Source organism: Gorilla gorilla, chromosome 19 (genome assembly GCF_029281585.2).
Source record: "Gorilla gorilla gorilla isolate KB3781 chromosome 19, NHGRI_mGorGor1-v2.1_pri, whole genome shotgun sequence".
Lineage (NCBI taxonomy): Eukaryota > Metazoa > Chordata > Mammalia > Primates > Hominidae > Gorilla > Gorilla gorilla.
The window spans coordinates 16,813,364-16,829,475 of NC_073243.2; the positions used below are offsets into that span (position 1 = coordinate 16,813,364).

General features: G+C 48.5%; 1 protein-coding gene across 2 annotated transcripts in view; it reads right to left on the reverse strand.

Moving 5' to 3' along the window:
* The window catches only part of PRPF8 (pre-mRNA processing factor 8), a 32,945-nt gene extending 27,004 nt beyond the window's left edge, over positions 1–5,941 (reverse strand). The window contains exons 1-11 of one of the 2 annotated variants that reach the window (XM_019013322.4): positions 5,832–5,941; positions 5,524–5,634; positions 4,590–4,758; positions 3,185–3,349; positions 2,875–3,093; positions 2,533–2,745; positions 1,983–2,108; positions 1,780–1,885; positions 662–852; positions 345–464; positions 71–260 (exon numbers count right to left, since the gene is read on the reverse strand). In XM_019013322.4, coding sequence (XP_018868867.1) covers positions 71–260; positions 345–464; positions 662–852; positions 1,780–1,885; positions 1,983–2,108; positions 2,533–2,745; positions 2,875–3,093; positions 3,185–3,349; positions 4,590–4,758; positions 5,524–5,623 — 1,599 coding nt within the window. In that variant the 5' untranslated portion in view covers positions 5,624–5,634; positions 5,832–5,941. The remainder of the gene's footprint in view (positions 1–70; positions 261–344; positions 465–661; positions 853–1,779; positions 1,886–1,982; positions 2,109–2,532; positions 2,746–2,874; positions 3,094–3,184; positions 3,350–4,589; positions 4,759–5,523; positions 5,635–5,831) is intronic. The other variant, XM_019013323.4, reaches the window with a different exon arrangement.
* Between the last annotated feature and the right edge of the window lie 10,171 nt (positions 5,942–16,112).

Sequence of the window (16,112 nt, forward strand, 5' to 3'; positions counted from 1 at the left end):
ATCAGTAGCCAGAGGAAAACAACTGTCCATCCTTGAAGCCCAGGAGGCCCCTAGGGTCCAATGCAGGCACCTTGGTGGTGAGCGTTTTCACAGGCTTGAGGTTGAAGTTGTAGTCCAGGTGCAGGTAATTGAGGTTTTTGCGGTGAATGAGAAGGTTGAGCATGTTGTAGCCCTGGCGGCAAACCTGGAGCCCAACCTCCACCCAGTCCAGCTTTGTGGACTGAAAGAATTTGGTGGCTTTGAAGGAGCGGAACAAATACCTGAGGTGGGAACATGGAGAGTAAGAGTCAGCCTACTGATATCTCTGGAACAGAAGTCTGCGCAGGGGCCCTGGGGTACCTTACCTCTTCTTTTGAGCCTTAGGGGGCCGATGCTTCAGGGCATTCAGCACATAGTACTTAAGCAGCTTCTGGTAGGAGACCCTCACTTTCACAGGCTGCCCGGCAGGACAATGCTCCCGATACCTGGAAAAATAAGCCCACCAGAGTTTGGCCATCTCTTCTTCCAGACACTCTGCTAAAGGCTGCAAGCCTTGGGTTATCTACCATTTTTATGGAAAAAAAAAAAAAGAATTTAAAAAAAAGGCTACATGCCCACCTAGTTGGAGTCTTTTCTCCTATACATCCACTATCATTCCCCCTGCCACAGGGAAAAACCTTACCAGTTCTTGACAAGGGGTATGTCCAGGGCCCGACGGGTGCGACCAGAGCGTAGGTTGAAGGGCCGCGGGGCCCAGAGCAGGGCAATGCCATTGGCTGTATTGTCTGTATAGAGGGGTGTGTCCTTCAGGAAGGGCTCCACAAACTCCGGGAGCTCAAATTCCTCATCATCATCCGGCAATGGTTCCTGGCTCTGAAAAAGGAATCCCTCTAAGGGTTTAGCTCCTGCTGAACTAGGCACAGACTTAAGATGAGGGAAATTCTCTGGGGCCAAGCACAAAGCCTGTATCTGCTATGGAAACTGGGCTGTCTGACAAAAGCAGCCCTGAAGTGCCAGTGCAAAGGAAACCAAGACAGCAAAGAACAAGACAGGGCCACCAGGAAAGCAAGTGTCACTTCTTACACCTCAACTGGCTGACCACCAGAAAGCCTCCCAATGGAGCCCCAACATCACAGGAGGTCAACATTGCAATCATCTCCCACCCAAGCTCCAAACACTGGGCTTGGACGCAACGGAACACAGATGAGCATCAAAAACATTATGGTAAGCTTAAGAAGCCAGTCACTGAAGACTACATAGTGTACGATTCTATTTCATTCTATCATATGAAATGTGTAGAATAGCCAAATCTATAGACAGAAAGTAGGTTAGTGGTTGCGTAAGGAAGTTGGGGAGAAATGGCGAGTAACTGCTAAGGGTTTCTTCCTCAAGCAATAAAAATATTCTCAAATTGCATGTCGTGACAGTTGGGACAACTCTGAGAATAAGCTAAAAACCATCAAATTATACCCTTTAAATGGATAACTTGTATGGTATGTTAACTACATCTCAATATAAAGACTAAAACAAACAAACACAATAGAGACAGACCAGGACAGATTATCTAGAGCACCCAAGAAAAGAACCATAAAGTCCAGAAGGATAATCACAGAAACCAGGATTATACCAATGACATGTTTTGAAGCAAGTGCTGAATTCTCATATTCGCTTATAGCTCAAGGGGAACACTTAGCAAGACGGAAAACACGTCTCCCTCCACCTGAGCGTTTAGTTAACGTCAGCCAGCCTCACGCATTTCTCCTAGAAGAGCTGAGGGAAAGTGTCCCTTCCCTTCCTCACCTTGACCGAATGCCTATGGGAGATTGGGTTGATCAAAGGGTCAAAGTAGAAAGCTGGCAAATCAGGATCCTCAGTTTTGATGAATACAACATTGGGAGTATGGTACCTAAAATGAAAGGAAGAGTCAGCCAAAGTTTTCCCGCTCTGGCCCAACCTAAACAGCAGCCTTCTCCTTTCCAAATGTTGTGTTCCAGGTCTCTTACCAGGTGAGGTGGACATGGTGTGGAAGATTGTTGTACAAGTAAGGAAAAGCAATCTTGTACTCAGTGCGGATAGGCTGCCGGATGATAATCTTGTTAATATCGTTGAATTCATTCCAGTCTTCATCCCTAGGGTACAACATCAAGAATAAGCAGACTTTTTTTTTTTTTGAGACAGGGTCTCACTCTTATCACCCAAGCTGGAATGCAATGGCATGATCATCATTCACTGCAGCCGTGACCTCCTGGGCTCAAACAATCCTCCCACAGCTCAGCTTCCCAAGTAACTGAGACTACAGGAAGCTGCGAGTGTCACCACACCCAGCTACATTTTTTGGTAAAGATAGGGTTTTCCCATTTTGCCCAGGTTGGTCTCAAACTTCTGGGCTCAGGCAATCCTCCTGCCTCAGCTTCCCAAAGTGCTGAGATTACAGCGTGAGCCACTGCACCTGGTGCAAACAGACTAATTTGGAAGTTATATCAGGACTTTAAGGATCAAAATTATGTTTTATTCAACTCAAAATGTCTAAAATCCCTAATCTCTCCAACTCACTGTAGGTTGATGTCTCGAACAAGAGGTTCAAATTTGGGGCCTCCAGGAATGGCCATATTGAGTGCCTTGGACGTAAAGAAGGCCTTCAAATCAAACAGGTAGAAGTAGTTGTCATCCACCAAGTCCGTCAGGAGCTGATTAGCCAGGCGGTAGAGAGTCGACATCATAGGTAGTGTGAACTGCCAGCGCTGGTAAGTGGAGCCATTTACATACCTAGGTAAAAAATGAAAGGCTCACCTCAAGTAAGCAGCTAGACAAACCCATACCACCTACTGATCTCCCAGGACTCCTTCTGCGTTTCCAGAACTCCTCCCAGGAGTAGTATCTCCATCTATCACTCACTTCCTGCTGTCCCTCAACGGCTGGTGGTCATAGAACCAGTCCAACACAGGGGCATCCTCCTCGGGGTCCAGCTCTAGCTGAATGGCCTCCAGTGGCTCAACATCTAGGATGTTGTCAGCATAGTCCAAGGGCGGCTCCTCATCATCAAAAGGGGGAAAACGCATCCTCTTGAAATGCCTCCTATCTCTTTTTTCTCGGCGCATCATAATCCACATTGACCTGGAACGCAAGAACATCACACAACCATTTCTACCCACTGCCTCCCAACCACCACCACCACCACCACCCACCATATTTCAGCCTTTCTCACCCCCACTGGGAGATGTAGACAGGTTCAATGACCCAGGGAATCTCATTGACGAAGGAAATGGCTCCAGTGATGTGGTACAGCACAGGCACATCCCGAATCTGCTCCCAAGGCATAGGCATGTTCTCCAGGAGTTTGAGGACTGCGTGGGGCATGTACTTTAGGGCACTGGCACGTTAGAAAAAGAGAAGGCTATCAGAAATGACGAGGTGCTCTGCTACCTGTCCCATGCAGAGAAGCCACATGTTCCTGTTCCACAGTAAATCCTACCTTACAATCCAAACTCCCAAACTCAGCCCACAGGCCCTTCCTAACCAGAAACCCTGCCTCTCCCTCTCCAACTTCACCTTGCACCACTCTTCTTAAACGTCATAATCCCACAATGCTGGTATCAGCTCCTTTAAATCAACGGCTATCCCTCTGGAGACAGCTTTGCGGCTGTCTCACATCCTATTCCCTCCACATCTTCCCATAAATCATAATAAAGCATTCGCCATACTTCACTATCACCAGTTGTCTCATGTCTGTCAGGCCATTAGACTGCACACTGCAGAAAGGCGGAGATTGTTACCCTCTGCTCGCTACTATATCCCTAGCAGCCAGCACAGTTCTCAAAGTATTTTTTGAAACAAACAGAACTTCCAGTTCATTACATGGCAAACATTTTTGTGTCCAAATAGAACAGGAATCTGCTAAGACATCTGTACCTGTACTCGCCCAGTTTAGAGCCACAGAAAAAAACAGGAGTAGGGAAACCTCTGAAATTAAATACCCCAAACACAGAATTCAGGTCCCTGAGGAGCGACAGGCTGCCACTATGCACAGTATCCCATTCTGGACTTCAACCAGCTCAACCATAGGGACGTCTTATTTTTCTTTTTTTTTTTTTTTTTTGAGACAGAGTCTCGTACTTTCGCCCAGGCCAGAGTGCAGTGGCGTGATCTCGGCTCACTACAAGTTCCGCCTCCCAGGTTCACGCCATTCTCCTGCCTCAGCCTCCCAAGTAGCTGGGACTACAGGCACCTGCCACCACGCCCGGCTAATTTTTTGTATTTTTAGTAGAGACGCGGTTTCACCGTGTTAGCCAGGATGGTCTCGATCTCCTGACCTCATGATCCACCCGCCTCGGCCTCCCAAAGTGCTGGGATTACAGGCATAAGCCACCGCGCCTGGCCAGGGATATCTTAAAATATCATCAACAGGACAAAGCACCAGTCCCAGATCGGGAAGAGAGGGGAAACAGACTGCAAAAGTGGAAGACGTAGAAATTATCAGAGACTCCTAATGGTTTTCTCCTTTCTCTTATATCCACCAAGATGAGCTGTCAAAGCATCAATCCAAGACTGTGGGACAGGGAGAAGGGAAAAGGGACAAATTCCAAATGAAATTATTTCAGGATGTTCCTTACCCCAAGTAAACCCTTTTGTCATGGCGGAACTTCCTGTTGGTCATGTCTCCATGGTCTCGAATGATCTTCCTGACATGTTCTGGGGGCATGTCTTCCTTCTGGGCATCCACAAACCCAAACTTCCGCTTTTCTGCATAGCGCTTGGCCTGCAATTGCTGCCATTTTCGAGCTGGAAAGGCACCTCAGTTTAAAGGCCTGCACACCCTCGCCTAATCCTCTTCACCTCTTGCCCTAGCGTAAGCACCTGTCAATGAGTGTGAGGGAGGAGCAGGCACCAGCAGGAAGAAGCACCCCTTGCCAATTCCCTTACCATTTTACTCTATTTTTCCTTTCATCACATTGATCACTGTCTGACTTTTTTTTTTTTTGAGACTTTGTTTCGCTCTGTCTCCCAGGCTGGAGTGCAATGGTGCGATGTCGGCTCACTGCAACCTCCGCCTCCTGGGTTCAAGCCATTCTCCTGCCTCAGCCTCCCCAGTAGCTGGGATTATAGACACGCGCCACCACACACGACTCATTTTTGTATTTTTCGCAGAGACGAGGTTTCACTGTGTTGGCCAGGCTGGTCTCGAACTCCTGACCTCAGGTGATCCGCCAGCCTGGCCTCCCAAAGTGCTGGGATTACAAGCGTAAACCACCGCGCCTGGCCTGACATTTTTATTACAGAGCCTCAAGGTTTTGTTATTGTCTATCTGTCCCGCTGTAATTTAAACCCCGTAAGGACAGGAATTTTGTCTCCGTCACTACTGTACCCCCGCTGGATCAGCGCTTGCAAATAATACGCGCTTAAAATGACTTGATGAAAAATTAACTGGAAATAACAAGGGAGCTGACACCTCAGGAGCTGCCCAAACGGGGAGGGTCCCCACCCGCCTGCGCGCGCGCACACCCGCCCCGCCTCCGGCCCGCGCGCCGCTCCACACTCCCGCCTCACCTTTCTCCTGCAGCTTCTCCTCCGACATGTAGTCCGGTAGCGGGGCTAGAGGGCCAGGCACCGGGTTACCCGGCCCTCGATAAGGAAAAACTCCGGCCATATCCGGAGAATCTGGGGAGCAGCGGGATAGAAAAATTCACTAACCACAGGCCCGGGCCCACAAGAAGCGCAGCAGAAAGGCGTCCGGGGACCCCGGCCTGCAGTCCCGCCACACAGTGCATCCAGCCCCGCCCGGCCTAACCCCTTCGGTCACTCGGCCCGACCCGACCACACCTCCCGCAGCCCGGCCTTAAACGCCTGCCACGCACCCCACAGCCCCTCACACAAGAGTCCGCTTCCTCCGCAGCGCAATGGCGGCCAGTCTCCGTCCGCTTCGCGTTCCCACCGCCGGGAAGTGCGCAATCCGAGTTCAGCAGTTGATCCAATCGGCGCCGAGGTGCTCAGATGGATTAGTGAGAGGACCAATTAGAGTTGCACACTGCGCCGAGGAGGCGGGCCCATAGGCGGAAACGCTTTGAACACAAGGGGGTGTGGTCAGGGTGAAGCCCCGCCTCCTCCATTTCCGACGCTGTTTCTGGGGCTTCTGACAGACATCAGCGTGTGATGGGCTCCCGGCGTCGCACTGTGAGAGACCGAAGTCTAAAGGGTTTGAATAAATTTGCCAAGATTGCGCATTGTACGATGTCTGTTGTCATCAGTGTGTACATGCAATGCAGTACTAGCTCCAGGACAGTCATTTGTTCATGCATTCATTCATTTAACCATCACTATCTACCAAGGACGAGGGATAAAGCAGGAAAAAAGACAACCAGTAGAGTTCACAGGGGAGCAGAAAGGCAGACAAGAATTAAGACCTTGGCCGGGCGCGGTGGCTCACGCCTGGAATCGCAGCACTTTGGGAGGCCGAGGCAGGCGGATCACTTAAAGCCAGAAGTTCGAGGCCAGCCTGGCCAACATGGTGAAACCCCGTCTCTACTAAAAATACAAAAATTAGCTGGGCGTGGTGGCGGGCACCTGTAGTCCCAGCTACTCGGGAAGCTGAGGCAGGAGAATCGCTTGAACCTGGGAGGGGGAGGTTGCAGTGAGCCAAGATCGCGCCACTGCACTCCAGCCTGGGAGACAGAGCGAGACTCTGTCTCGGGGGAAAAAAAAAAAAGTCTGAAATTCCGTGGAGGGTGCAGAGGAATTGTAACCCATACAGCCCCTGAATCTAGTTGAGAATTTACAAATCAAAGTGAAATAATTAGAAAAAAATTCAAAGGATGTCAATGTTCTTTCAGAACGGTAAAAATTTAAAAACAATTCCTTTTGTTTTTTTGAGACAGGGTCTCACTGTGTTGCCCAGACTGGAGTGCAATGGCGCGATCTCAATTCACCACAACCTCCACCTCCCAGGATCAAGCAATTCTCCTGCCTCAGCCTCCAGAGTAGCTGGATTACAGGCACGCGCCACTACTGCTGGCTAATTTTTGTATTTTTAGTAGAGACAGGGTTTCACTCTGTTGGCCAGGCTGGTCTCAAATTCCTGACCTTACGAAATCCTCCTGCCTCGGCCCTCCCAAAGTGCTGGGATTACAGGCGTGAGCCACCATGCCCAGCCTAAAATCTATTTTTTAATGCAATGGGGAGTTTCGGCAAGGGCTGGGTGTTCTAAAGGTCCCTACAGTCAAAAAAGGCAGAGGAGAATTGTTAAAGATTTGATGGAGATGGATGGATGTGAGGATTTCATAAAGGTAAATGGAGAGGAAGGAAAAAGGTAATCCCAAGTGGTAGAACTACTAGAAAGAGTTAAGAAAGAAGCCGGGCACCGTGACTCATACCTGTAATCCTAGCACGTTGGGAGGCAGCGGCGAGAGGATTGGTTAAACTCATGAGTTTAAGACCAGCCTGGGCAACATACCGAGACCCTCATCTCTACAAATAATAAAAATATTAACCAGGCATAGTGGTACATGCCTGTAGTCCCAGCTACTCGGGAGGCTGAGGTGGGAGGATCATGATGGCACCACTGCACCCCAGCCTGGGTGACAGAGCGAGGCTGGTTTCAAAGAAAAAAAGTGGGGGTTTTGGTTTGTTTTTTGTTTTTTGAGGCAGAGTCTCGCTCTGTTGCCCAGGCTGGAGTGCAGTGTCACAATCTCGGCTCACTGCAACCTCTGCCTCCAGGATTCAAGCGATTCTCCTGCCTCAGCCTCCTGAGTAGCTGGGGTTACAGGCATGTGCCACCACACCCGGCTAATTTTGTATTTTTCATAGAGATGGCGTTTCTCCATGTTGGTCAGGCTGGTCTCGAACTACTGAGCTCAAGTAATCTGCCCACCTCAGCCTCCCAAATTGCTGGGATTTCTGGCGTGAGCCACCGTGCCAGGCCAAAAAAGGTTTAGAAATAGAAACTAACATGGCATGCTCTGAAAATAGGCACCATATCAATCTGGCTGTGCTAGAAAGTCCAACATCATCATTATCATCTTCATCATCATCATCATCATCGTGGTAGTGAAGTCCTTTCACCTGTGTAAGGTTCACTATGTGCCAGACATTGCTCTAAGCCCTGGTGAAATCCTACTATGGTCTGTAGTTTCATTAAGAGTATTGTGGCCAGGCGCGGTGGCTCACGCCTGTAATCCCAGCACTTTGGGAGGCCGAGGAGGGCGGATCACAAGGTCAGGAGATCAAGACCATCCTGGCTAACACGGTGAAACCCTGTCTCTACTAAAAATACAAAAAATTAGCCGGGCATGGTGGCACACACCTGTGCTTCGAGCTACTTGAGAGGCTAAGGCAGGAGAATCGCTTGAACCCAAGAGGTAGAGGTTGTAGTGAGCTGAGATAGAGTCACTGCACTCCAGCCTGGGCAACAGAGCAAGACTCCGTCTCAAAAAAGAAAAAAAAGAGTATTGTACCAATGTCAATTTCCTGGTTTGATTGTCGCACTATGGTTGTATAAGAAGTTCTGGGGGGTGGCCGGGCGCGGGGGCTCACGCCTGTAATCCCAGCACTTTGGGAGGCTGAGGCAGTTGGATCATTTGAGGTCAGGAATTCGAGACCAGCCTAGCCAACATGGTGAAAACCTGTCTCTGCTAAAATACAAAAATTAGTGGGGCGTGGTGGCACATGCCTGTAATCCTAGTTACTTGGGAGGCTGAGACATAAGAATCGCTTGCACCCGCAGGTGGAGGTTGTAGTGAGCCGAGATCATGCTATTGCACTCCAGCCTGGGTGACCGAGTGAGACTCTTGCTCAAAAATAAAATAAAATAAAAAGTTCTCAAGCTACGTGAAGGGTACACAAGAACTCTCTGTACTATTTTCAAAACAGCATTATTGAGATAAAATTTGCACTCCATTGCCACCATGCTGGCTCATGCCTGTAATCCCAGCACATTGGGAAGTCGAGGCGGGCGGATCACCTGAGGTCAGGAGTTCGAGACCAGCCTAAGCAACATGGTGAAACTCTGTCTCTACTAAAAATACAAAAATTAGCGGGGCATGGTGGCGCATGCCTGTAATCCCAGCTACTTGGGAGGCTGAGATGTAAGAATCGCTTGCATCTGGAGGCAGAGGTTACAGTGAGCTGAGATCGCGCCATTGCACTCCAGCCTGGGCAACAAGAGCGAAACTCTGCCTCAAACAAAAAAAAAAATTGCAATCCATAAAGTTCGCTTGTTTTCATGTGTATAATTCAGTGATTGTTAATGAATTTTAATTTTAATGATTCAAAATTAGTATATTTACAGACTTGTGCAGTTACCACTATTTAGTTCCAGAACATTCCCAGCACCCCCCAAAGAAATCTTTTACACATTCACTCCCCTATTTCCTCCTACCTCCTATTCCTCAGCCCTAGGCAACTACTTTTCTGTTTTCCATCTCTATAGATTCACCTGTTCTCAACATTTTATATAAATGGTATGATAGAATAATGAATTTTTTTTTGTGTGGTTGTCTGCTTTTACTTGGCATAATGGTTTTGTGGTTGATGTTGTTGTTGTTATTTGTTTTGTAGAGATGAAGGTCTCACTCTGTCATCCAGGCTCAAGTACATTGGTGCTATCATAGCTCACTATAACCTCAAACTCCTGGGCTCAAAGAGTCCTCCCACTTCAGCCTCTAGAATAGCTAAGACTGCAGGTGCATGTCACTAAGCCTGGCCAGCATGATGTTTTATGATGTTTTTGAGGTTCATACTTGTTATATTGTTATGGCATGTATATCATCTTTGGATAAATATGTATTCAGATCCTTTACCCATTCTTTTTTTTTTTTTTTTTTTTTTTAGATGGAGTCTCGCCCTGTCGCCCAGGCTGGAGTGCAGTGGCGTGATCCCAGCTCACTGCAAGCTCCACCTCCGGGGTTCACGCCATTCTTCTGCCTCAGCCTCCCGAGTAGCTGGGACTACAGGCGCCCGCCACTATGCCCAGCTAATTTTTTTTTGTATTTTTAGTAGAGACTGAGTTTCACTGTGTTAGCCAGGATGGTCTCGATCTCCTGACCTCATGATCCACCCGCCTAGGCCTCCCAAAGTGCTGGGATTACAGGCGTGAGCCACCATGCCCAGCCTTTTTTTTTTTTTTTTTTTTTGAGATGGAGTTTCGCCCTGTCGCCCAGGTTGGAGTTAGTGCATGGAGTGCAGTGGCACAATCTGGGCTCACTGCAACCTCTGCCTTCCGGGTTCAAGCAATTCTCCTGCCTCAGCCTCCCAAGCAGCTGGGATTATAGGTTCCTGCCATCACAAGCCAGCTATTTTTTGTCTTTTTAATAGAAATGGGGTTTCACCATGTTGGCCAGGCTGGTCTTCAACTCCTGACATTGTGATTTATCTGCCTTGGCCTCCCAAAGTGCTGGAATTACAGATGTGGGCCACAGCGCCTGGACTTTTTTTTTTTTTTTTTTTTTGACATGGAGTCTCGCTCTGTTGCCCAGGCTGGAGTGCAATGGCGTGATCTGGGTTCACTGCAACCTCTGCCTCTGGGGTTCAAGTGCTTCTTCTACCTCAGACTCCGGAGAGTAGCTGGGATCATGCAATTGCAATCCATCCTGGGCAACAAGAGCGAAACTCCGTCTCAGGAAAAAAATGAAAAAAAAAAGAGAGGGAAGCTTGATGAGTTGGACTTTATTCTCCTGCCTCAGCCTCCCGAGTGGCTGGGATTACAGGTGCATGCCACCACACCTAGCCATATCTCATTATTTAATTGATGATTTTCATTTTTTCTTTTCTCAGTTTTCTCTTTCTGGATCTTCCGTTATTTTGATGTTGGGTCTTTTGGACTGGTCCCACGATTGTCTCATCTTTTCTAATTCTATCCCCATCATTACTCTTCTTTCCGGGAGACTTTCTTCCAACTGCTCCATGAACTTTTCATTTCCATCAAGTGTCACACTTTTCATTTCCAAATACTAAGTACTCTTTCTTAGTTTCTTTTTTTTTTTTTTAAAAACGGAGTCTTGCTCTGTCGCCCAGGCTGGAGTGCAGTGGTGCAATCTCGGCTCACCACAACCTCCGCCTCCTGGGTTCAAGCGATTCTCCTGCCTCGGCCTCCCGAGTAGCTGGGGGTTACAGGCGCCCGCCACCACGCCCAGCTATTGTTTGTATTTTTAGTAGAGATGGCGTTTCACCATGTTGGCCAGGAGGGTCTTGAACTCCTGACCTCATGATCCACCCGCCTGGGCCTCCTGAAGTGCTGGGATGACAGACGTGAGCCACCGCGCCCAGCTCTTTTTAGTTCTTCTTTTGTAGGATCATGTCCTTGTTTCATGGCTACAACATACTCTCTTGTCTCTATAAGGAAAATAGCTTTTCTGAAGTTTTATTCTCCAGGCATACTGTTTGCTTTATCCGTGTTTTTCTTTTTCTTCATCTTCTTTTAAAAAAGTTTATTTCATGTTAGGGGCTTCCTTTAAATGTCCATAATTGGCTCTTCAATTAAAATTATAGTAAGTGCTTCCAATGAGAAGTCCAGAGATCTCACCTGATTTTATGAAAAGAGTCATAGAAGTTTTTTTGGGAAAAGAGATGTTGCCGTGGGTCACTCGTGTAATCCCAGCACTTTGGGAGACCAAGGCAGGAGGATCACTTGAGGTCAAGAGTTCAAGACCAGCCTGGGCAACATGACGAAACCTCAACACAAAAAATACAAAAACTTGCCAGGTATGGAGTCTCACGCCTGTAGTCCCCACTACTCAGGCCTGAGGTGGAAGGATGGCTTGAGCCCAGCAAGTGGAGGCTGCAGTGAGCCAAGATTGTACTGGAGACTACACCCCAGCCTGGGCAACAGAATGAGATCCTGTCTGAATTTGAAAAAAAAAAAAAAAGGCCAGGTGCAGTGGCTCATGCCTGTAATCCCAGCACTTTAGGAGGCCGAGGTGGGCAGATCAAAAGGTCAGGAGTTCAAGACCATCCCGGCCAACGTGGTGAAACCCCCGTCTCTACTAAAAACACTAAATTAGCCAGGCGTGGTGGCGGGTGCCTGTAATCCCAGCTACTAGGGAGGCTGAGGCAGTAAATCGCGTGAACCCAGGAGGAGGAGGTTGCGGTGAGCTGAGATCACACCACTGCACTCCAGCCTGGTGACAGAGTGAGACTTCGTCTCAAAAAAAAAAAAAGAGAAGATGTTGTAAATAAGCACTGCAAAATGAGAATGTGTAAGACAAAGGGAGTGAGTAGGAGGAGGGAAGCCAGGAAGATGGAAGTGAGGGAGAAGGAAAGCCTACCAGGCGCTGGGCAATGAAATAGGAATAGACTTCTGAATAAGGAAGGAGCATGGTGTATTTAATAAATCAACTAAGGCCACAGAGACTGAAACGGGCTGGGTGTGGTGGCTCACGCCTGTAATCCCAACACATTGGGAGGCCAAGGTGGGCAGATCACTCGAGTCCTGGAGTTGAAGACCAGCCAGGTCCGCATGGCAGAACCCCATCTTTACTAAAAATACAAAGAAAAAAAAATTAGCTGGGCATGTGGTGTGCACTTGTAGTTCCAGCTACCCAGGAGGCTGAGGTGGGAGGATCGCTTGAACCTGAGAGGCAGAGGTTGTAGTGAGCCGAGGTCGCACCACTGCAATTCAGCCTGAGTGACGGAGCACAACCCCGTCTCAAAAAACAAGAGTGGGCCGGACACAGTGGCTCATGCCTGTAATCCCAGCACTTTGGGAGGCAGAGGTGGGCAGATCACCTGAGGTCGGGAGTTCGAGACCAGCCCGGCCAACATGGTGAAACCCGATCTCTACTAAAAATACAAAAATTAGCCAGGTATGGTGGCAGGTGCCTGTAATCCCAGCTACCCAGGAGGCTGAGGCAGGAGAATTGCTTGAACCCAGGAGGCAGAGGCTGCAGTGAGCTGAGATCACACCACTGCACTCCAACCTGGGCAACAGAGTGAGACTCTGTCTCAAAAAAAAAAAAAAAAAAAAAGAATGAAATAGGAAGTACCCTGAGTCTGGTGAGTGGACAAGAAGGGAGCCCTTGGAAGGCCACAGACCATGTGATGAGTTATGCTTCTTTCTTAAGAAGAAGGAAGAGCTACTGGGAATGACATGATCAGATTTGCATCCTGACAATCACAGACTGGCTGTTCTGTGGAGAATAGTTACGAGGCCATTATTATTATTATTATTATTATTATCATTATTATTATTATTATTATTTTTTTGAGACACTCTGTCACTCAGGCTGGAGTACAGTGGTGCGATCTCGGCTCACTGCAAGCTCCGCCTCCCAGGTTCATGCCATTCTCCTGCCTCAGCCTCCCGAGTAGCTGGGACTACAGGCGCCCGCCACCACACCCAGCTAATTTTTTGTATTTTTAGTAGAGACATGGTTTCACCGTGTTAGCCAGGATGGTCTCGATCTCTTGACCTCGTGATCCGCCCGCCTTGGCCTCCCAAAGTGCTGGGATTACAGGCATGAGCCACCCTGCCTGGCCGGCCATTATTAATTATGTCGCTTAGACTAGAGATGATGGTGACTCGGACCAGATGGGACAGCGGAGATGGAAAGGATGGATGGGTGGGAAAGCCGTCCTGAAATAACTGGAAGTGTGCATCTGTGGTGGGAGGTGGGTGGCATTGTTCAGGGACGACTCCTCAGTTCCCGATTTGCGCAGTGCATCGATGGCAGGGTCATGCACAGACTGAGTGGACTGGATGCAGGTTTGGAAGGAAAGCGCCTGAGTTGGGTTCTGGAGAACCCTTTGGATGTCAGAATGCAACCATCCCATCCTCTAGATTCATCTGCTCATTCTCAGGCTACGGGTACTTGAATGACCTGTTTCTTCGGTTTCTTTCTCTTTTCCTTTTTTTTTGAGAGACAGGGTCTCACTCTGTCACCCAGGTTGGAGTGCAGTGGTGCAATCTTGGCTTACTGCAACCTCTGCCTCCTAGGTTCAAGCGATTCTCCCACCTCAGCCTCCTGAGTAGCTGGGATTACAGGTGCATACCACCACACCTGGCTAATTTTTGTAATTTTAGTAGAGACAGGGTTTCCCCATGTTGACCACGCTGGTCTTGAACCTCTGACCTCAAGTGATCCGTCTGCCTCGGCCTCCCAAAGTGCTAGGATTATAGGCGTGAGCCAACGCACCCGGCCAAGGATGACCTGTTTCTGTATCTGTCACCCCTGGTTTCCCTCTGCCGAATGACTCCTACTTTCTCAGTTCCCCACTCTCTAACACAGTCCTGAGTGAAGGCTCTCTGATGCCAGGGCTCTGGTTCATTGACTCACTATTATACCTCATAGTTTGTGCTTGGCATGTAGTAGGCCCTTTATAAATATTTGTTATAAAGAAAATAAAGTCGGCTGGGCGAGGTGGCTCACGCCTGTAATCCCAGCACTCTGGAAGACCGAGGTGGGCGCATCACCTGAGGTCAGAAGTTCAAGACCAGCTGGCCATGCTGAAACCCCGTCTCTACTAAAAACACAAAAAATTAGCCGGGCATGGTGGCTGGCGCCTGTAATCCCAACTACTCGGAAGGCTGAGGCAGAAGAATTGCTTGAACCCGGGAGGCGGAGGTTGCAGTGAGCCAAAATAGCGCCATTGCGCTCCAGCCTGGGCAACAAGAGCAAAACTCCGTCTCAAAAAAAAAAAAAAAAAAAAAAAAGAGAATAAAGTCTGGGTGCGGTAGCTCACGCCTGTAATCCCAGCAATTTAGGAGGCCAAGGCGGGCAGATCACTTGAGACCAGTTCAAGACCTGCCTGGCCAATATGGTGAAACCTAGTCTGTACTAAAAATATAAAAAACAGCCGGGCATGGTGGCAGGTGCCTGTAATCCCAGCTACTCGGGAGGCTGAGGCAGGAGAATCGCTTGAACACATGAGGCAGAGGTTGTAGTGAGCCAAGATGGCACCATTGCGCTCCAGCCTGGGCAACAAGAGCAAAACTCCGTCTCAAAAAAACAAACAAACAAAAGACAGAGAATAAAGAAAAATGAACTGTCCCAGTGATACTTGGAGCCACAGAATAAATTGGCGCATCTTCCTTAAATCATAAAATTGGGCCGGGCGCGGTGGTTCATGCCTGTAATCCCAGCACTTTTGGAGGCTGAGGCGCGCAGATCATGAGGTCAGGAGATCGAGACCATTCTGCTTAACACGGTGAAACCCCGTCTCTACTAAAAATACAAAAAAAATGAGCCGGGTGTGGGGCCAGGCACGGTAGCTCACGCCTGTAATCCCAGCACTTTGGGAGGCCGAAGCGGGTGGATCACGAGGTCAGGAGATCGAGACTATCCTGGCTAACATGGTGAAACCCCGTCTCTACTAAACGTACGAAAAATTAGCCAGGCCTGATGGCGGGCGCCTGTAGTCCCAGTTACTTGGGAGGCTGAGACAGGAGAATGGTGTGAATCCGGGAGACGGAGCTTGCAGTGAGCCGAGATCGCACCACTGCACTCCAGCCTGGGTGACAGAGCGAGACTCCGTCTCAAAAAAAAAAAAAGAAAAAAAAATTGACAGTTTCACTTGTCATTTTGTAAAATTTTTTTTAAAAACAAGTATTGTAATTTTATTTCAAATGGTATTTTATTTTATCTTTTTAATTTTTTTTAGAGACAGACTCCAGACTCCACTGTTGCCCAGGCTGGAGTGCAGGACACAATCATGACTCACTGTAGCCTCCAACTCCAGGAGGCTGAGTGACCTCCCACCTGAGCCTCCTGAGTAGCTAGGACTGTAGATGTGTACCACTGTGCCTGGCTTTTTTTTTTTTTTTTTTTTTTTTTTGAGATGGAGTCTCATTCTGTCTCCCAGACTGGAGTGCAGTGGCACGATCTCGGCTCACTGCAATCTCCGCCTCCTGGGTTCAAGCAATTATCCTGCCTCAGCCTCCCGAGTAGCTGGGACTACAGGCGCCTGCCATCACGCCCGGCTAATTTTATTTTATTTTATTTTATTTTATTTTTTGTATTTTAGTAGAGACGAGGTTTTACCATGTTGCCCAGGCTGGTCTCAAACTCCTGAGCTCAGGCAATCCACCCATCTCGGCCTCCCAAAAGTGCTAGGATTATAGGCATGAGCCACCGCACCTGGCCGCCTGGCTAATATTTTTATTATTTGTAGAGATGGGGCTCTCACTATATTGCCCAGGCTGGTCTCAAATT